Genomic DNA, 21,816 nt, shown 5'->3' on the forward strand with positions numbered 1-21,816 from the left:
TTTTGGATACCGAAATACCGGTTTTGGCAAAGCAAAAAACCGGTATTTCCGGTATTTTCTAATATCTTAGTTTTTTCAAACTCCTTATTCGAAGAAGAACTAAGTTTGATGGAAGATTGTAAAACTCATAGAAAAACAACTTGGTGTTAATGCTGACGACATTCTGCGACTACTAACAATGAAGAAGGTGAAATTGTAGGTCAAATAATTCTTAGTAGTCAGACGCCGCGCTTCAATTTATTTTTGAACAACTTTATATTTAAAAGCCAGCAAATTATTCGAAGTTCTCAAATAACGAATTTAGGCAACAAGATCAGGGCCCAGCAACGTCACTTATAAGTGATTTTTCAAATCATTACTCAACAATGAGGTAGTGAAGCTTTAGTTTCGACTGAAGCAACGCCGCTCCGTTTTAAAACTGGCTTCAATCGGCCTCAATAAAACGGTTTTCACTTCATAATGTCGACCGATTTTAAAGTTTCGCTTATCAAATCAAATGTCTACCAAATATTCAGTAGAAGGGTAGCAACTTTGAATGCAATTGAATTGAATTTAAGTAACATTTCCGACAATTTAGCGCATATTATAATTAACCTACTCAACATCGACAAATCGTGCCTGACTGTCAATCATAGTCATTTGAAATAGTCACTAACTTCAGCTGAAGCTTGCTTAAAACGTTCTGTTCATCAAATGAAACAAATCGCTTCATGTATAAAGCGAAGGTAAGAGAAAGTCAGCTTCATTTATTTGTTTCGAGGATGCCGAGTCCTAGTCAGAATACGGGAATATTTCCGCTTTCGGGCATTCTTGCCATTACAGGATCTGCCAGGAAAGACTTTGAAATATTTTTCAAGTATTTCGAGTGATACATTGATCAAACAAGCAGATAAAATTTCCAAGCTCTGCGAATAGTGGGATTGATAATAGAGAAGAGAAGATATCTGTGAACGATGATGAAGAGGATGACGCTATGCAAGGGTTCTGCTCTGGGGATGCAGGAAAATTCGTGAAGAGACAATAGGAGTCCGGGGCATTTAATATGCTACACTCAAAAAATCAGCACGTCAAGTTTACGTGAAAACATACGTAATTCTCATCCATCACACTTTTCATGTAATTTTCACGTGAATTATTGGTAACTCGCACTCATACTAACCAGTTTACATGCGATTCTAGTAAATTTTATCAACTTTCTCATTAACTAGTACATGAAGTTCACGTAAGTTGCTGTACAGAAGTTTACATGATTTTTCACGTGGATGCGATGTGTCGATTTTTTTGAGTGTAGAAGCTATATTACCGGGACATTTAAAAATAGTTAAAAGCGGGTTTCCCTACTATAAATTTGAATAAATGAAAGAAAAATTCCTAATGCGCTTAGAGCCGTTTGTTAGACTTCGATGAAAGCAGAAATTTTCGTTGGAAGCGCTGGCAATAAAATCTAGCAAGGGAAATAAATCACTAAGCGTATTATATCTGCTTAAATTCTACTTTGCTAAGGAACAATACTGAAACTAACGATTGAAAATAGAGACATTTACTGAAAAACATCGACATTTCTATTGATCCCGAATAATCTGTCAATACCGGTTTTTTACCGGTACTACCGGTATTTTCTACGCCAATACCGCAATACCGGTTTTCACCAAAAGCACTCAATACCGACAGCCCTAGTTAACTGCGAATCTAAGATAACGCCCAAGTCTTTAATATGTGAAACACGTTTAATTACTGTGACCTCGAGTGTATAACGAAACATGATCGGACCTTTCTTACGAGAAAATGTGATTGCTGAGCACTTCTCCGGGTTCACTATCAAACAGTTCACGTCGAACCAGGTGCAAAGGCCTCGAGTTGATTTTGAAGAAAGTGACTGTCGTCAGTCGAGCGAATTGGAGGAACATATCATCAAGAAGATTAGCATCCAGTCAGCGCACTGATCTCTACTTGCTAGTCAACGAAAAACGGAGCACCGTAGACTGATGAATATCATCGGACGAGCAACTAGTTCATTTTGTCAACATTGCGTGGTAGCAATAGAGACGCTGCAGCATAAGTTTTGTGAATGTCCTCGAGTAGCTGCAGCATGGGCATACATGCAGCGGAGGATGATGACGACGCTCGGCGGATGGCAGAGGTTTTCCTTCGAGGATCTACTTCGACCAGTCTTAAACCACCTAACTAGAGTAATAAAAAGTGATATTTTGAAAATGTTCATTGAATACATAAACTTTGTAAATAATAATATTACCAATAGAATAGATGTGAGAGAGTTAGACTTCAATTTGAACATAATAGAATAATACCTTATATTAAATAAACAAGAACTAAATAAAACAATATTTTATATATAAAAAAAATCCGGATGTACATTTTAAGATCATCTGCATACGAGAGTCGTGGGCCCTTAATGACCAAATTAACGTCGTTGCAATAAAGCAGAGAAATCAGAGGACAGGATGGCTTCCTTGATGGCTACCTGATGAGGCTGGATAGCTATCGGATCGACAATCTCCAACGGCAACCACCAGCTGTCGATCGGTGAGATACGAGCGAAACCATTGCAAAAGGTTACCGCTAACACCCAGTCTATGTAGTTTTGCAATTGTGATGGTGTGGTTTATCTTGTCAAAGGCTGCCGACAGGTCTGTGTACAAAACATCTGTTTGAGCTCGTTGTGCCATACCCTCCGTTAAGTTTGATGTAAGACACAGCAGATTAGTAGTGGTAGAACGCTGGAACGTGAAGCCATGTTGTTTAGCTCTTAGATATTGCTTACAGTGGGAAAGCAGAGGTTCCATGACCATCAGCTCGAATAGTTTCGAGACTGCGCTCAACGATGTGATGCCTCGATAGTTGTCTAAATCTCGTTTACTTCCTTTTTTATGTACAGGGAACATATGTGTAAATTTCCAACACGACGGAAAAATCCCACTGGATATGGACATTTGAAATTAACGAAGCAACGGAGTCAGCAAGCAGTCTATGTGTCTCTTCAGGAATACGAAAGGTACTCCATCGGGTCCAGGACTGAAGGACAACTTGAGCATGGTCGCAGCCTTCGTAATCATCTCGACATTGATGTCGATGCCACCCAGCGTTTGACCATATATTGGAACGTTGTTGGCTGCTAGGGCAACACGGTCCGCGCTCAATGCCTCATTGGTGAAAACACTTGCAAACTTCTTGGAAACGAAACGGCATGTATCCTGAGAAGTGGCAGCAACTTCCCCGTTGCATTCCATTAATGATGGGAGCCCGGACTCTTTGCGTTGCTCGTTTACGTAATTCCAGAAAGACTTCGGGTGATGCTTCAATCTTAGTTGAATACTGCGTTGATACCGCGAAAAGCATTGGCGACTGACTTGCCTGTATAAATTGTTTATCCTCGTATAGTGGACTTTTAGTGAAAGCGTACAAAATTTCGTGAATCGTTTTAATGCCCAAGCAGCACTTGCAACATCTTCCATGTGGCTATTAAGTCTTGTTTAAATTGCAAAAAACTTCACCGGTTACAGTATTGAAACAGTCAACAAATAAGCAACTTCATGTTATTAATATGTTGGATTCAGGTTATCCAATACTTATACTGGCTGTCACAAATATATTTGTCTATATCTAGTAACATGAAACTTCATCGCAACATCGTGTTATTATAATGCCACTGTTAAACAATAATGTCACATGATGTTGCATCATGTTGATTACGGCATATTGTTAAATAAAATGTAACCAAACAAATACAACCAATGTAACATCATATTCCGCCATATTTTTATGAAAAAATATTTTTCAACGAAGGAATGTTTTTATTTTAACAATAATTACACGAACATTCATCAGGAATCCATGGCATTTACTAAAATATTATTTGATTACAGTATCTAGTTCGATTTTACACCGCATTTTTCCATGGTAAACGAATTCTTAATCTGGCTGGGTTAATTCTTTAAACTTGAAAATTAATAAATTAATAACTTTCACGAGGCGCATCAAATTATACAAAGCAAAATTATATTTTGCACGATAAATTTTGAATGGTATGGAGATTAGCTCATAATAGGCCCAAAAAACTAAAGTCGCATTAAGAATTTTAATGTAAATAATTTTCGTCTTGGAGCCCAGAGAGGAAATCCCGGTTCCCGCTAAATATAATTCGTGATGAAGTTGCTCATAATTGTTTGGTTTTTGTGCGAGGAAAAAAGAGAAGAAAGTATTTTTGTTTTTGTTTTCACGCAAGTTTTGACAACGCGGCATAGGATTTCGTGGGAGTGCGAACAGGCTTAAAATCTCTTTTAGTATCGTAGTCGCGAATGGATAAATAACGCGCATTGATGTTCCATAAAATATCTGTGTAACAATTGGTTGCATATAGGCTCCACCTCTTGCGCTTTTTCAATCACATAACAGTTCGATAAAGGTAACTGATGCGAACTTTTACCATATTTGAATGTTTCAATTATAGTTGCGTAACCCTTCATGCAACAAATGGTGCTGCTTGGGTGCTGCTCTTTTGTATGACTTCAGCCTGCGCAGCTCATTCATGTGCCAAGAGGGATGAGATGCGAAGATTACTTTTCGGTACATGTCGATCGATAGCATATATCACGACATGAGTGAAGGTCTGCGCAGCGGCTTCGACGTCGTCGGGATCTAGTGTGTTTACCAGTCAATACTACTGTGTTACCTGACTCACTGCGAATATGCGTTGTATTCGCGGGATCGTGTTGGTTCGAAAGGTTTCGAAAAATATCGCCCTTGTATCGAAAATATCGTTAATTTTGATCACTAAAAATAACGTACTTAAACGTTATATTTCATGTGCCAGTAGTACGTAATAATTGTATTGTGAAACTGAATTGTTATTTATGCAACTTTTTACAAATTAAATGCAATAACAAAAGCACAACTTGTAGAAAATCGTTTGTTATCGATATTAACTGCATATGCGTTATAAACGAATAAAACGTATGGCTACGTTTTATTTCAATAATACGCATATTCGCAGTGAGTCAGGTAAAACAGTAGCTCTAGAGCCAGGTAGTGCGGAGACTAGTTATAATTTGTCCTTGGACAAGAGGCTTCATTCGCACCTCGAGCAAGTATCATTCTTATAACCAGCCCCGGCTAAAGGCTTGATCATGGTCGGTAAAGCAGAGTTCAGCACAGAGTGAGGGTGTGTATGTGTGCATGTATGTGTTCCTTACTACTTATGCATTCCCAATCTCATTCCTAGAACCAGGAAGCGGAACAAGCTATAATTTGCCCTTGAACAAGAGGCTTCATTCGCACCTCAAGCAAGTACCACTCTTACAACTTGCCCTGGCAAGAGGATTTCATTGTTAGTAAATGCAGAATGCAGAAGGAAGGATGAGGAGGGGCCTGGGAATAAACCCATGCTAAAGTCACTTAACATCGAATGGCCTGATTCTACTAAGATTCGAACCCACGACCACTCGCTTGTCAAGGCAGACTCGGTAACCTTGCGGCTACAGGGCCCCCCTGTATCGCCTTGCTGGTACTGCGATGCAATGCACTACTCCCGGGACTGTACATTCAAACAATACAGGTGTAACAATTGCGGTATCATCTGACAGTGAAGGGTATATTGCTCGAGCGCTCGGAAGAGCCCCAAGTCAAAGCGGAAGGGCCAACCGGAAGTCACAATAAACATTGTAAGTCTTCTGGTGAATACCGTTAACAAAAAGCGCCGTATCGCTCCAGCTCAAGTCAACGGCGTGGACGTACGTCTTCAGTTCGACATTGGGTCCGACATCAGTATAGTGTCAAAGCGGATCTGAGAGAAAGTACGCAAACCAGCCACAATCTCCGCTAGCGAACAAGCCGGAACGGTGTCTAGAGATCCACTGAAGCTGCTTTTCAAGTTCGCCTGTACCGTTTCCATCAACGTCAAGTGCAGTTCTACGTGGTGGAGAAATCCCTTCAGCTACTAGGGATAGACATGATTGATGCCTTTGGATTGTGGTCTACGCCTACTACAATCGTGTCATCAGTTCTTCTATATCAGTAGACTCCCTCAAGGCGGCATTTCCAGCCATTTTCGAAACGAACTTGTGTTGTGCACGAAAACGAAAATCAAACTAGAGCTCAAGCAAGATGCACTACCGACATTCCGCCCCAAGCGTTCCGTGGCATACACCATGTATAGTGCTGTGGATGACGAGTTGGACAGGTTGGAGCGCGGCAAGATCATCACACCGGTTGATTTTTCGAATTGGGCGGCCCCGATCGTAGTCGTCCGCAAGGCCAACGGCAACATCCGAATTTGTGGGGACTATTCTACCGGTCTCAATGATGCCCTGCAACCACACCGATACCCACTTCCGCTGACGGAACGTATTTACTCGGTTTGGCAACCCTCCACCGTTGGTCAGCGACAATGGACCGCAGTTTACGTCTGGGAAATTTATAAACTTTTGTATGCGGAGATCCATCGAACATTTAACCATTGCGCTCTTCCATCCACAATCTAACGGGCAAGTCGAAAGATTTGTGAATATCTCAACACCTTCTTGGTCACTGCTGACTCACGTAACCGTAAAAAGAAGTTATAACCCTTTGTTATTGGCAGACTTCGCAGCATTAGCAGGTCATTAGGGTACAACACAATTACGGGGCTTGCGCAAAGATCGCGCATCGCTCAACCGAGATTTGAACACACGACGACTGACTTATTGGACCAACATCGTACAAATACAATCACCTTCGAGAGAGTCATCGTTGAAAATTAACGTTAAGTTGAAATCGAACCAATCGTAGAACGGTCGTTGAACCGCATTGCTATGAAAGGTTCAGTTGACTCAGAATGACGGGCTAGGCAATGTTTTCTAGAACCTTTCAAACCAAGCTTGAGCATTCCCACGTCTCTTTTCAAGATTCTCCCAATTAATTAAATGGCAACGTTCCTCATACGGCGGTAGGTTTCGGTCATCGCGCCACAGAAGACTGCGCAAAACATAGCATAAGAACTTTTCTGTACTGCTTCGATACTTAAGGACCGCTTACAATTGGACACTTTCTATCTGCCTCCGTGCACCACCACCACAGCTTCTCCGGGATTTTGCACCAACTTTTGGGATTTGATGGTTTTTCCATCAATTTTATTAGCGAAATCTTGCATCGCGATGGTACCAATCTGCTGGGTAAAGAAGTCAACAGAGGGAGCAATTTACTGCACAGGATGCTCTGATACCATGCGGGCTTCGTTCGACGTAGGGAAACCTAGGTACCCAAGTATTCATCCCTAGGCACGTGTCGCGTTAAATCGAGGATTGGGGTCCTTTTCCGCATTTCGCTCAGAATGTAGCATGCTTGCTACATTGAGAACAGAAGATTTTTACAAAATTTGCCGCAGAAGAGAGTCGATGTGCAGCTCCGGATGGATCCACTACAAAAATGCCATGAAGTCATCCGGAACTGCACGCCGGATGACAGACAGACTCGGGTTCTGATTTCCAATTTCCCCATCACTTGTTCACTCTTTTTGGGGAGCCATACGTGGCGGTTCATCAACACAGGTCCGTCACTGGCAGAGATTTCACGAAATAACAAAAGCATTGCCAAAGCATGTTTGGATATTATCCAAAGATTTAATTTATACATTTTAAGATAATATTATAAGATCGCACATAAGATTTTAAATGAAAATTGGTGCCTGCACGATTACAATCTTCTTACGCTGAAACGAGAAACCTCCAAATGTTGGTGCTTTCCGAGATAAACTACAACACTAGCTAATCAGCGATTACAAGAATTAACGTTGGAGGTGAATCGTACTATTTACTACTTCAATCGTTGCAATATAGCTGCATTTAGCAGTCCTGCGTCTTTCAATGTTTGAGAACCATCCGAAAGCTCCTTGCTGGGGAAAGTAGTCATCAGAGCAAAATTCTGAGTTGCATATTGCGGTCGGGCACTACGAGAAAGAAAATTATAACACAAATATAAATAAAAAAAGGCTTTGCAACTAAAGATAATCAACATACGTTGTAACATAGCGCCGAATATTTTCGACCGTGTGGCTTTGATTAAAGCGTGCCGATAAACGAGATCCATCTGCCAGTCGGATCTGCAAGGTAGTCATGGGCTGACTCTCATCAACAGCCAACTCGGACGTAGCACTGAAATCGAAACAATAATTAATACCAAACCAACAGAAATACAGTAAACATGCAGACGTTTTCTCATTTTCTTCGTTATTGCCTGGATTAGCCGCGGCTGGCGTACTTTGTACTACTTTGGGTGCCGGACTACCCAAGGTTTGGCCGCTTCCTGCGAACGCTTTGAACGGCGCGGAGCGCTTCTCATAATCCTCATGGCGGTTGTCTTTTAAATCCAAATGTATCATCGCAGGTCCTCTGGCTCGCAACTCAGCAGGAATCTCTCCACGCATAATGGACTCAAAGAACTCCTTGTTGCCAGGATCCTCATAACGACGCAGTTCTCCATCGTTGATGGAAAATCCCTGTCGCCAGAGAGTCAACGTCACTACTTCGTGGTTATGATCGGATCCACTCCCCGAAGTGCGATTTCTATCCGGAATCGCCTGATGATCACTGTCTGTTTGCCCAAGTCTATACCCCGTTCCGACGTACAACGATGAGCTTGAGCTAGGACTTGTATCCGCATCGAATGTTTCCAAATTCCCTTGCTGGGCCGAACGGAATATTTCCGACACGTAATCCTTTATCGGATTCTTTTTGGGAGGTCCAAGAACTTGTTGCCCGGAACGCTCAGATCCTCCGGCGTAGAACGCTTGTCCTTGTTCGTCATCGTCATCTGATGAGGACTCGTTTAAATTGAACAGTGTTGTTATACTAAAAAGTATTGTTTTAGCCAAACATCGAAATAACAAATAATATTATACTTACTTAGACGACTGCGGAGGTTTTTTAGGCTTCGATTTATTATCCGAACGAGAAAACTGAATTGCATCATTTGGCATGTTGTTATCGTCTGAATCATCATCTACAGGGACCGCGGCATCTCCTCCCGGGTTGTCATTGTCACTCTCAAAGAAGCTAGATAATGCCACCTGCGTAAATAAAAGAAGTGAATTACTAGATTTGATAAACCGTAGATATTATTTCGCTGCTTGTTTTATACCTGCAATTCTTGGTTTGCAGCTTCTAGATAAAACTTAGCTCTATCCTCCGAAACCCCCGTTACATCGGCAAACTTTTTCACTAAATCTTCGTTGCTAGACATTGTTTGTTAATTGATATTATTACCAAACTTCAAGAAACTATTATCAATATGCTCGCTGTAGTCTGCGTTAATAGACGAAATGGAACAAACTGTTATCAAGTTGAGATCGAGAGAAATGCTGTACAGCAGCAAGCAGATAGCAGAATCAGCAAAATGCAGGTACACAGGTCAGCGCAGAGCAAACCTGAAATGAAATGTCATTGCTACTGTGAACGCATTCTTCTGCACAAACTACAACTACAAGAACGTGCCTTACAATTACGTTTCGGACAGTTCGCACACAAAAAAAATAAATTCACTCAAATCGACATTACTACACACTTAAACTAGAGTGACTATATACAGAGTGGCGACAATGTCAAAATTGGAATGATAATTATCTGTCAGTGTCATTCCAATCGAGCAGACGACCTATCCAACGCGTATGCAGGAAAGAGAAAGAAAAGCCTTGAAAAAACCGCATTGCATACATTTGGGATGACTTGTCGCCACTCTGTATATAGTCACTCTAATCATTAGTAATGTTTGGTGCAATAAAAAATTTTACCGAACGTTCAGCTGTTTAGATTTCGGTAAATTTTATCGAATCGTTTAAGTTAGAGTGACTATATACAGAGTGGCGACAAGTCATCCCAAATGTATGCAATGCGGTTTTTTCAAGGCTTTTCTTTCTCTTTCCTGCATACGCGTTGGATAGGTCGTCTGCTCGATTGGAATGACACTGACAGATAATTATCATTCCAATTTTGACATTGTCGCCACTCTGTATATAGTCACTCTACTAATGATCTGTAAACGTCGATTGGCACCATCAAAATTTTTACCGAACGTTCAGCTGTTTAGAATTCGGTAAAATTTTACCGAATTCAGTACTTTTTGTTAAGTGTGTAAATACCGTGGACCCCCGTTCGTTTGACCGTTTTTAATCTGAACACTTTTTAATTTGAACCCCGTTGGTTTGCACGACGTGCAAACTAAAAATGGTTCAAATGTCATTCTCAATATGACATCATTTGCTAATGCGGACAATGCACATGAACACGATTTGTTTGTACTAATCTAGCGTGTTTAATCTGTTTCACATTGCGTTTTCCCGCGTTTTCCCAACGGTTATGGTAGAAATTCGATCGGAAAATGAAATATTCGCTGCTTGCAACTGCCAACTAAATCACACCACCAAAACAATAACAAAGAGTAGGGCGGCCAGTTCACACAAACTTCAGCATATTTAGGGTTACTACTGTTTTACCTGACTCACTGCGAATATGCGTATTATTGAAATAAAACGTAGCCATACGTTTTATTCGTTTATAACGCATATGCAGTTAATATCGATAACAAACGATTTTCTATAAGTTGTGCTTTTGTTATTGCATTTAATTTGTAAAAAGTTGCATAAATAACAATTCAGTTTCACAATACAATTATTACGTACTACTGGCACATGAAATATAACGTTTAAGTACGTTATTTTTAGTGATCAAAATTAACGATATTTTCGATACAAGGGCGATATTTTTCGAAACCTTTCGAACCAACACGATCCCGCGAATACAACGCATATTCGCAGTGAGTCAGGTAACACAGTAGTTGTTCAAATTAAAAACTAACCCCGTTAGTTTGCATGAGGAATCGTTCAAACGAACGGGGGTCCACTGTAGAATCAACAAAAGAGCGAATGTCGCAAATGTAAACAAAACGGGTGAAAGTTATTTTTTGCCGGACCAGCATAGGAAAATCAACCGTCACTCGCTTTGTTTATACGCTTACGACATTCGCCCTTCCTCCCCAGAAATCTTCCCAGAAATACATATAAAAATTATACGCATATGAACAGTATGTGCAAATTTTTCGCGTGCACACAAGACCCAGATAACACAAAATCGTAATAAAAAGTGCACATGAAATCGTTTTCATGTCAATTTCACATTGGAATTGTATAATGATTAGAATATGTCAAACCGAAGTGAACAATAAGTTGTTTTGCAGACGTGCGTGTCTTCATATACAATAATTCATGACTGTGAATTCCATAGTGCCCCGGCACTGCAGAGATAGCAAACGGCACACCTCTAAAGCCTTATAAAAATAACATTTATAGGGCTTTACACACCTCCGGTTCAATTTTACATATGAAATGGGAGCACTGCCAGTTGTCAAAATCATCTCGCACGGTTGCCAGATCTATCAGATTTTAACGAATTTAACAAATCTTCCAGTTCGGCACTTTCGGTACAGCACCGGCACAGTTCGGTTCGTTTCAAGTCGCCTAACATAAAAACGGCTGTGCCGAGTGACCGACCCCTTGGCTATATCGCACTTTGGATGGTACAATTTTCCTTGCAATTGACAATAACAATATTCCTATGCCACCGGGACAGCACAAGAAGGTCGGATCATGGATTTAATTATGGTAATAGCTAATGTCGGGTTTTTTGGTGTACTTTCAGCGTATAAAGACATAAACAGGTGTATTTATTTAACGAAGAAAAAAAAATTGTAAATGCAAAAAAAAATCTGTAAATTCAATAAAAAATATTGTAGACTGAAGGCTAACTCAGATATTTTTTTGATTCTAACAGTTTGACTTTTTAGTTCAACACTAAGGTTTTTATTTCGAATAATTGCTAGTTTCTATCAAAGAAAAAATGGTAGAAACAAAAACAAGTACTTTTGGGTTTATAAACGATCTAGTAGAAGCAAAAGGAGTACGAATTCAGTTTAAACAATATTTTTTGATTCAAAAATATGATACAAGTTGAACTCAACAACAGGCGATTGTTTTTTCAAACTACAGTGGACCCCCGTTCGTTTGAACGATTCCTAATGCAAACTAACGGGGTTGGTTTTTAATCTAAACAACTGGTATCCCTAAATATGCTGGAACTTGTGTGAACTGGCTGCCCTGTTCTTTGTTATTGTTTTGGTGGTTTGATTCAGTTGGCAGTTGAAAGCAGCGAGTATTTCATTCTCCGATTGGATTTCTACACTAATCGTTGGGAAAACGCAATGTGAAACAGATTAAACACGCTAGATCAGTACAAACAAACGTGTTTATGTGCATTGTCTGCATAAGCAAATGATGTCATATTGAGAATGACATTTGAACCATTTTTAATTTGCACGTCGTGCAAACCAACGGGGTTCAAATTAAAAAGTGTTCAGATTAAAAACGGTCAAACGAACGGGGGTCCACGGTATCATCATTTTTCTGCGTGTTTGACTTTTTGGGTGCGCAGAATTAGGAGCAAACATGCGCAGAATTAGGAACATGGGCAAGAAAGTGCGTAGAATTAGGCACCGTGGATAAGTTTACAAAACGAAAAATATACTTAATTATTAGTCGACTTATAATCCCCACATTTTTTTACCAGGTATTATAGACCGTAGCACTACACGTTTCTGCTATCCACGTTGTTAATTTAAATCTAGAATACTTAGAATAGCGAATGAATCATAAAAATGTTTTAACTGCGCAGAAAATGGTACGTTCACGGTATTTTGAATAAATAAACGATTTGATCAGTAATAAATAGTTTAATAATTTTTCGTGTAAAACCCTGCGGTAGTGAATTTTTCCGAAGTACAGTTTATTCCGCCAAACTTTACCGAAGTTCTCGTTAAAATCTAGCTGAATGTCTCGGTAAAATAACGCCTAGCGTCTCGTTAAAGTTTGACAGCTGTTTGATTTTAGAATTTCCGAAATCTCGGCGTTTTGATGTTTTACTGAGGAGATTTTTGCCGAGATCTCAGCTGTTGAGATCTCGGAAATTTATTTTACCGTTCTTGGAGATAAAAGCTAAGTGTGTAACCGAGATATTTTTGTTATTCTTTTTTTTATTCTTATTCCTTTTGTCCAGCGCCTCTATGGTTCAAAGGTATAAGGTAAAGGTACACGGGTACCAGCGAGCCACATGCCCTGGCGGTTGTTGTGGGTTCAAATCCGGTTATAATCTCTGATTATAGATTGGTTCGCCCCATGCACCTTCCAGCATTGGACAAAAGGTAGGAGTCACAACGACAACTTGTTAAGCGTAGCTATTACCTATTACCCCACCCCCCCTTCCTTTCCACTCTTTCCCCTCCATTTCCAAAAAATTTTCATTTCTTTTCCCTTACCGTCCCTCCATCAATAACCATCGTTTCAAAAAAATATTAATATGGTTTGTTATTTCGAATAATAGCTAGTTTTTATCAAAGAAAACATTTTCCGCAAACCAACATCTGCAGACCGCTACATTACTACGGACTCGAATCACTTCGGGGCCCAAAAACAAGCAGCCTTTCACTCTATGGCGCACCGTCTGGTCAATATACCCATGGAGAGGGAGGACTTTGCAGCCAAAAGCCAAAAAATTCAAAAAGCGGCTGAATTAAATGGGTACGACAAGAGTTTTGTGGAAAAAATAATCGGTAAACACATCCGTAAAAAACAGCGTCAAGACACCACCACTTTACAGCCGGAAAAAGAGCAAATCCACAGAATCAGTTTGCTATTTTACTCAAAAGTGACGAACCCCATTAGGAAAATTCTCAAGCGACACGGTTTCCATGTGGTTCATAAAACCGGTAATACATTACGGGAGCTTCTAAACAATCAAAAGGACAAATTCCGCCCGAAGAACGGTCGGATATCTACGAAATCACCTGTAAGGTTTGCCCAGCGGTGTATATCGGACAAACCCGTCGAAAATTTAAAACTCGGCTAAAAGAACATAAAAAAGCTGTGGAAAATGAAAGGACCAACGATTCGAGTGTAGCGATGCATTCTATCTGCCTCCAATATGAAATTGATTGGGAGAACGCAAAGCTGCTAAAAAATGTGAGAAAATCCTCTCATTTGAATGCGTGGGAATCGATGTACATCAGCACCGCAGATCGGCTTTTAATGAATGAAGATGAGGCGCTCATCTCATCGTCTCTCTTCCAACTGACGAAACTGAATCTGTACGTATGCAGTCGGCCACCGCTCCGTAGATGGGTTAGATCAAACCCGAAACCGGATAGCGAAAATGGTACTTTTAATGTTTTGTAAGAACCATAAGTGATGTGTCTTGTTTGTTCGTGAAAACATTGTAGAATCAAAGATAAGTATTTTTGGGTTTATACGATCTAGTAGAAGCAAAAGGAGTATGAATTCAGTTTAAACAATATTTTTTTGATTCAAAAATATTATACCAGTTGAACTCAACAAATCATTTTTCTGTTTGTATATTGCGATTATTATCTAAAATTTTTCTTTCGTCGGTTTAGTTGTGCGCAGCTCTGTTCTGGTTGCTCGCAGTCAAAGTACCTCTTTTACACTCACACGAAATCTCGTTAGAAACTGTCAATGCTAGAGTGATGAGAAAAGTAACAATATTTCTCTCTCGCTCATCAGCTGAATGCTAGGGTAGCTTGATTCGTGTTTGCCCGTTCAAACATGGACACACTTTTTACAAACGCAATCAGCATTTAAATTTTATCATTTTCGGTTAACGTAAGACATTGTAATTGTGTTGTTTGTAAGTCTGTACGTAATAGAACAAAACAAATGTTATCTAAGCAAAGAATAAGAGCATAAACATAGAAAACTTACACGTGCTTACACTGTCAATAATACATGATTTACCTTTGCGCACAACTATATAAAGCTGAAAAACGAAATATTTTCTCGGGAAGCACTACCGTGGACCCCCGTTCGTTTGACCGTTTATAATCTGAACACTTTTTAATTTGAACCCCGCTGGTTTGCACGACGTGCAAATTAAAAATGGTTCAAATGTCATTCTCAACATGACATCATTTACTTATGCAGACAATGCACATAAACACGATTTGATTGTACTTACCTTGAGTGTGTAATTTGTTTCACATTCCGTTTTCCCAACGATTATGATAGAAATCCGATCGCAGAATGAAAATTCGTTGCTAGCAACTGCAAACAAATCAAACCAACAAAACAATAACAAAGATCAGGGCGACCAGTTCACACAAGTTTCTGCATATTTAGGGTTACCAGTTGTTCAAATTAAAAATTAACCCCGTTAGTTTGCATGAGTAATCGTTCAAACGAACGGGGGTCCACGGTATAATAGATTCCATTCAGCACCTTCTACTGTGTTACGTAATATTTAATCGAGACCTTACTACTCATTTACTAGAACTGGAGCTCGTTCATAAATTTTAACGTCATTAACGTTGTGTATATTTTACGATAAAATTGGTAGCTTTAAATAACCGTGTTCGCAAAAACAAAAATAAACATTCAAAAAAATCCCTTGTATTTGTAAAGTTACCTGAAACGACCGTATTTCCGCTCCTACCGTGAAGATTCCTCGGCCCTATCCTCGACGTCCAACTGGTTCATCTTGTAGTGCGCTTGTGTAGTACTTTTATATATGGTCAACCCGGTCAATCAGATAAAGTGACAGCGATTTTGTGGTAAGCAAAAATTATCTAATCGTTCGGATTCAAACATTCGAAGGGTGCCGTAATGCGAAAGTACCAGCAGCTTGCGCTGGTTATTATTTCTATCAGTTGTTTGGCGATTTTGTTGGCGTATAAAAGTGAAAATAATCGTCTCAAATATGTACTGGAAGTAGTGAACATTTTCGGCCGCAATGATGCGGCTTCTTTGATTCGGATCGACAATAGCAGCCACTCGAGACCGGCACCGTACGATTTCGACAGCCCTCTTCCGGTTTGGCAACGGGTGGGCAATGATGTGTACGTGTATTCTGCCTTCTGGCAAAAGAACGACCTAGAGGTCGGCGGAACGGTGGTCAGTTTGGCCGTTGGATTAGAACAAGCCATTGTGAATTTCAAGTGCCAGGTCCAGCATGGCGGAAAAGATGTGGTCACGGGAAAATTCCTCTTCGTACGAATGGATACACCGACAGGATCAGTAGCGACGCCGAATGGAGAAATTTTCACCATCTATAAGTTTCTGTGTAAAGTTAAGCGAGATTTTGGTCATCCGACTGAAGTTGTTTTTACCGATTCTACGCATTCTATAAAAAGGTATTTTTTTCTAAAATAAGGCAAAATACTAATAACACACCTAACCGAATTTGATTTGTTGGTTGTAGGTTTATCCCATTACGGGTACTGGAGAGTAAATCAGTTCCACAAAAGATGACAATCACTGCCTGTGTGGATTTGAACAATTATCTGGAATTGGAAAATAACTTTCGTCAACCGTCCGCTATTCTTCAATATTTCCTTCATCATCAAATCATCGGAGTCGATGACTTCATTGTCTACAATAGCAATGCACTAGACTCAATGACGACCTCTATTCTCTACAATCACGGTATCAAAATCAATCTATTGCCTTATAATTTCCCCTTTGATTTGACCAACACCGTGCAAAATCGACGCCTCATCGAACTAGACTGCTTGATGCGAAATTATAATGCTGCCAAATATACCTTTGTCGGTTCAATCAACGAGTATCTCTATCCTAGCTCTCGACTTCGTAGCAACAACGAGTTCCTCAAGAATGTCGCACAGGTATCGAGCGATGTTACTCAGTTCACGATTGCTACGCGTGCCGTCTGCGTCGACGACAGAAAGAAAATTTTCTCCGATAACCTGCTGTACGACGTGGAAGCGCGACAGGAAAGTCCGTTCTATATTTATCGACCGCAGAACTATAACCGGACCGGATCTCAGGAATTTATTAAATCTCTTAACGTCGATAGAAACGTAATATTCGTCCATCGCTACGTAGAAAAATGTGCCAGCAAGTCGGATTTGTACGACTGGACCACCGTGCTGGAAAGTGATTTCCTCCAGTACGTAAACGAGATCGGAAAAGAGCTGAACAAGTTGATCTACAGATAATTTCCTCTACCATTGAATCTTCATAAGTTGTGAATATTGTTTAGCAGAGATTAGCAGCATCAGTTTATAAAAATTTAATCGCACAAACAGCTTACGTCTCAACTGACGCTTGTTTCTCTAGGATAGGGCCTATTTAGAACTACGCACGAAAAATGACGAAAATACGAAATGCGAAAGAATCGTAACTGGAATGCACATAAACGGATAACCTAAACGATTTTAGCTACCTTGTTGGTATAATAGAAATATGGAATAACTATCAACGATTGTAAGTAATACTTTTATACACTTTTGATAAAATCGTAAGCCATACTCCCATTACTTTCATTAAAAAGTTCGTGGACATACGCTAATATAGTTCTTCGATTCTTTCAAAATTAAATTAAATTCGAGAAAGTAAAATCTTTTAACTATAATAGTTGTTTTGTCCGAAACTTCTGTCAGACACTTTAAGCCGCTAACACCTTCCAGAGCTGATCCATCAGCGAGATCAGCGATGACAAAAAGGTTTTCTTCAGAAGAACAATATCTTGCGCGGTTTCAAAAACAATCCGAACTTTTCGCTTTATTTTATTGCAAACTTACCATTAGGTAGGAGGATACCTAAATAATTAAACTAAACACTAAACCGGTTCCAAATATGGCCCTTTGACTTGAAGGTGTGCGTCGAATCGTCAATGGACAGATGCGTTCCCATTGTATAAATTGTAAAAATGCACATTTTCACGTTAAATGCACAGCGTTCTTAGAAGCGAACAAAACACACAAACCGTTTGCACTCCCCGCGTTTATGTCTTGGTAAAGTACGACTGATAAACCATTCCTAGTGAAGTGGCAGCAAACCAAATGAAGCAGCACCACCAGGTTGCGAAACCCAGTATTCCCCGATATACGTCTTTGGTGAAAATTCCTTTTAAGCTGTGTAAAGACAACTGAAGGGATTGCGCAGTGGATAGTACACTGGCGTCGTCGATCGTTGCGGCAACATTGTTCTCTGCCGTCGCAGTCGTCATCGCTCTAGTGGCAGCTTCCATGGCTAATTGCGTTTCTAAATCCGCTGAACACTCATCCACAGGGATTGCCTCCTTAAGGAACCCTGTCCAGGTGTACTCGCCCAAAGTTTTGTACATAAGTGCGAAGTATAAACACATGAGGATTGGCGCTACATACTGCAGTGTCACGACGCACAGATAGTAGAAAATGGAAGTGATTTTTTTCTGCAGATCCACATTGGTTATCCTGCCAGCTTCTTTCTTTTGGTCCTCAATTCGATGGTAAGCTAGATTCAGATACGCTTGCAGATATACTGGCATCATAATAAACCGAAGCAAAACCGCAAACACTACCGCAGCCAAGCGTATCGTTTCAAATGCTTCTGATGAAAGGCTAAATGAATAAGTAAAAATTGCTCTCTTAGAATAGCTTAATACTTGTTTTGGCCGAAGAGAAACTTACAGTGGTGCAGACATTCCAGAAAAGACTCGTACTGTAAGATAGTCTCGGCTCAGCGGTTTGATCCAAAGAATAACCAAAAGGAAAGGCATAGCAAAACTTAAATTAAGCCAAAACTTGAGCCACACTCTGTCCTGGCACAGCCTGAAACGTTTTGTTACAAAATCATCACACAAAATAGTTTTAAAACGAACTTACTTCAGTGAATCCCAATGCATCCTGGCCATTCGAAGGCCTGGGAACGTAAACAGTGCACCAAGGATGCCACAAGTAACGGCTATGAAGAACTTGACCACGATTTTTGAAGCTGGACCACTGAAATAACAGTTTTAAAATTAGGATCATTCGAAATCTATACCTTTCATAATTTGCATTTACGAAGATTGAAGTCCTTGTGATTCAAGAAAAACCGAGGCACTGTCATTAAAACTTTTGTAGGCCCGATCTAATCCCACCTCCAGGGTAGTTTCCGGTACAATCAAAATTATCATTGCAATCAGTAAATACACCAGTCCGGTGACAATACACGTTGAACGTTCCCCGATTGATTCCTCGCTTTGAAAATACTGAATGGTAAGTGACGCCAAAAGTTTGCTGCAAATTAAATTGATTGAGAATCTCATTTTCTATAAAATTTTGCTACGAAACTTACAAAGCGAAGAAAATCACTAGCAGGCACCAGAGCATACTTAAATTAAACTCTTCCTTCAACGGAAAGAAAAAGTGAAACGCTTCCGAGAGAATATAAACGATGGAAGCATACAAACTGAAGTCCACCATCCACTGGTATTCGGTATAGTATCTCAGATGGACAATGTCGTACGGCGATATGCCAATACTTTCTAGCTGCACATCTAAACTTCGCGGAACATGGAAGGTCGATGGTTTCTCGCTGAATTCAACATGCCCGTTGCCTCGTTTGTCTTTTTTCGATTTACCCTTCTCCCGTGGAACCCCCGAGAGCTTCCGCAGTTCATCGTCCGTTGGATGAAGGTAGCGCAGCAAACCGGTCGAGCAGAGAATCCACTTGGCGAGCGAAAAGTGTGGACTAACCTTCTGGATTACGCTGACCATGACCAGCGTAATTACCATTTGCGCTCCCAGCAGAGCCTGGAATGGAGGTAATGGAAGAACATGTTTTCATATATCTCAAAAAGATCGAGCAAAAAGTAGCATGCGGTAACGAAAATTAAGGAAGCTTCTATTAGGATACTAATTATAGAATTGAATCCTAAAAATAGGTCATCGTTTTGCTAACTTACCATTGCGTTTCAATTAGGCCTAAATATCGACAAGATTTCCTTTACATTACCAACCGATGAACAGCAGGCAATAATGTATGGCAAGAAAACTTATTTTAGCAGGAAACACCAATTAAGCTATAGTTTAGTCGAAATTATTCATTAGCACTTCGGCTCAGCACTATTATGTATTTCATTAGCGAATGTCGAATGAAGGAAAATATCCCAGCTAAAAGGAACGATGATGACAGAACCGGACAGATAAGCTTACTGTCACAGTGTCAAATCAAAACAATATGAGACACGTTCACGTTTGTTCGAGGAAAAGAGGGTAAAGCAAGATATAATGAGCCACTCGAGTTCCGCATACACGCAGAAAAATGACGATAGTTTGAAACAACCATCCCCTGTTGTTGAGTTCAACTTGTATCATATTTTTGAATCAAAAAAATATTGTTTAAACTGAATTCCTACTCCTTTTGCTTCTACTAGATCGTTTATAAACCCAAAAGTACTTATTTTTGATTCTACAATTTTTTTTTTGATAGAAACTAGCAATTATTTGAAATAACAACCTTATTGTTGAACTAAAAAGTCAAACAGTTAGAATCAAAAAAATATCTGGGTAAGCCTTCAGTCTACAATATTTTATGTTGAATTTATACAGATTTTTTTTGCATTTACGTTTTTTTTCTGCGTGTAGTGATGTTCTCGAAAAATTTTCAAAATTTTTCGATTAGATTAGATTATTAGATTGATCGGTTAGCGTTGTATGCACTAATTGATTAGTTCAGAATTCGTGCTAGTAGCACAAATAGTATTCGTTTATAAATACTCGAATATTTCGTTAATTAATTCGATTAATCGTACGATTATGAACGATTAATGGGGATTACTCGCATTTCTGGCTTTAGTTTTCAGAAGGTCGCATAATCAACCCTTTTACATGCATTATGCGACCTTTTGAAAACTAAAGCCAGATTTTTGCCAAACATCACTAGTTACGCATCGATATTTAATGGAAGTTGCTCGAAAATAACATTTTTATTTTTCCGTGTATTGACGAAATATGTATTTATTTTATTTTTCTTTATATCAAATTCCTACAGAAATTTGAAGTTTGAGGTCTACTTTTTGGTACTAAAAATTAGAGTTGGTTGTGATACAAGATACGACCGCATGGTTGAATGACGTATTACTTTAGTCTGGGGTGCCAAATTACAATAGCAGCAGTCGACGTTCGACTAATAAATGCTACAAACTATTATTTTGATTAAGCAATACCTAATATTTTGCAACTTCCCAGAAGCTAGTAGCAAAAAATCAGAAGGGTTGTGTACAAGACAAGACCGCATATATAGGTGACGCAGGACTACGTAAGTCTCTTTGTAGTGATAGTAGCATGAATTCATGCTTGTAATCATTCGATTCTTCATGTATACATGCTAGATGCAACATATATACATGCTACATGCGTTGTATGTAACATTTATCAAAGTAGTAACATTGCATACGTTCAATTCTCAAAAGATTGTGCATTTGAAAACAATTTAACAAAATCAAGAACACAAACTATTGCTTTCCTGCTACCTTATTGAAATTAAAGATTGTTTTTATTACCTATGGTTCCCCACGTTGAAGGGATTTTACCAATTCAATCCTATTTTATCAACAGCACATCTTTTCACTACACTTCTAATGAAACGGCAAGCATGCTTATTCATACAGAGTCGTATTATAATCGAACACTACAGCTGTAGTTCATTTTTTCAACACAGATATCAAATTCGCCTAGGTCTCACAGTAAAGAATTTGCGATCTGTTGGGACAACGAACTTGTTTCATTTTTTCTGGCACACTTCTCTAACACAGACATCAAATTGGACTAGGTTTAATCGCGTTGGTAAGAAATCTGTTGGCACGAGGGGGCTTTGTCACTCTTTCTGGCGTACTTCCCAAGCAAGGACATCAAAATGGTCTAGGTTTAACCGCGGTGGTTAGAAATCTTGTTGAAATGAGGAAACTTTGTCACTTTTTTTGGCTTACTTCCCAAGCACAGATATCA

At 39.6% G+C, this 21,816-nt stretch overlaps 3 protein-coding genes across 3 annotated transcripts; 1 reads left to right on the top strand and 2 right to left on the bottom strand.

The window, feature by feature from the left end:
* Positions 1-7,615: 7,615 nt before the first annotated feature.
* Positions 7,616-9,373, bottom strand: LOC128735099 (NSFL1 cofactor p47). Its single transcript, XM_053829587.1, has 5 exons — positions 9,130-9,373; positions 8,895-9,058; positions 8,202-8,840; positions 8,010-8,144; positions 7,616-7,939 (listed from the first exon to the last, which is right to left on the bottom strand). The coding sequence occupies exons 1-5, from the start codon at positions 9,229-9,231 to the stop codon at positions 7,807-7,809; spliced, it is 1,173 nt and encodes a 390-aa protein (XP_053685562.1). The 5' UTR covers positions 9,232-9,373; the 3' UTR covers positions 7,616-7,806.
* Positions 9,374-15,505: 6,132 nt separating this feature from the next.
* LOC128736987 (uncharacterized) lies at positions 15,506-17,445 on the top strand. The gene is made up of 2 exons (XM_053831511.1): positions 15,506-16,233; positions 16,302-17,445. The coding sequence occupies exons 1-2, from the start codon at positions 15,707-15,709 to the stop codon at positions 17,056-17,058; spliced, it is 1,284 nt and encodes a 427-aa protein (XP_053687486.1). The 5' UTR covers positions 15,506-15,706; the 3' UTR covers positions 17,059-17,445.
* A 168-nt stretch (positions 17,446-17,613) lies between these two features.
* Positions 17,614-19,949, bottom strand: LOC128736475 (transmembrane protein 161B). The gene is made up of 6 exons (XM_053830959.1): positions 19,773-19,949; positions 19,163-19,620; positions 18,889-19,104; positions 18,709-18,825; positions 18,514-18,654; positions 17,614-18,444 (listed from the first exon to the last, which is right to left on the bottom strand). Exons 1-6 carry the CDS (start codon positions 19,773-19,775, stop codon positions 17,847-17,849), a joined length of 1,533 nt encoding a protein of 510 aa, XP_053686934.1. The 5' UTR covers positions 19,776-19,949; the 3' UTR covers positions 17,614-17,846.
* Between the last annotated feature and the right edge of the window lie 1,867 nt (positions 19,950-21,816).

The sequence above is a fragment of the Sabethes cyaneus genome, chromosome 2, assembly GCF_943734655.1.
Source record: "Sabethes cyaneus chromosome 2, idSabCyanKW18_F2, whole genome shotgun sequence".
Classification (NCBI taxonomy): Eukaryota; Metazoa; Arthropoda; class Insecta; order Diptera; family Culicidae; genus Sabethes; species Sabethes cyaneus.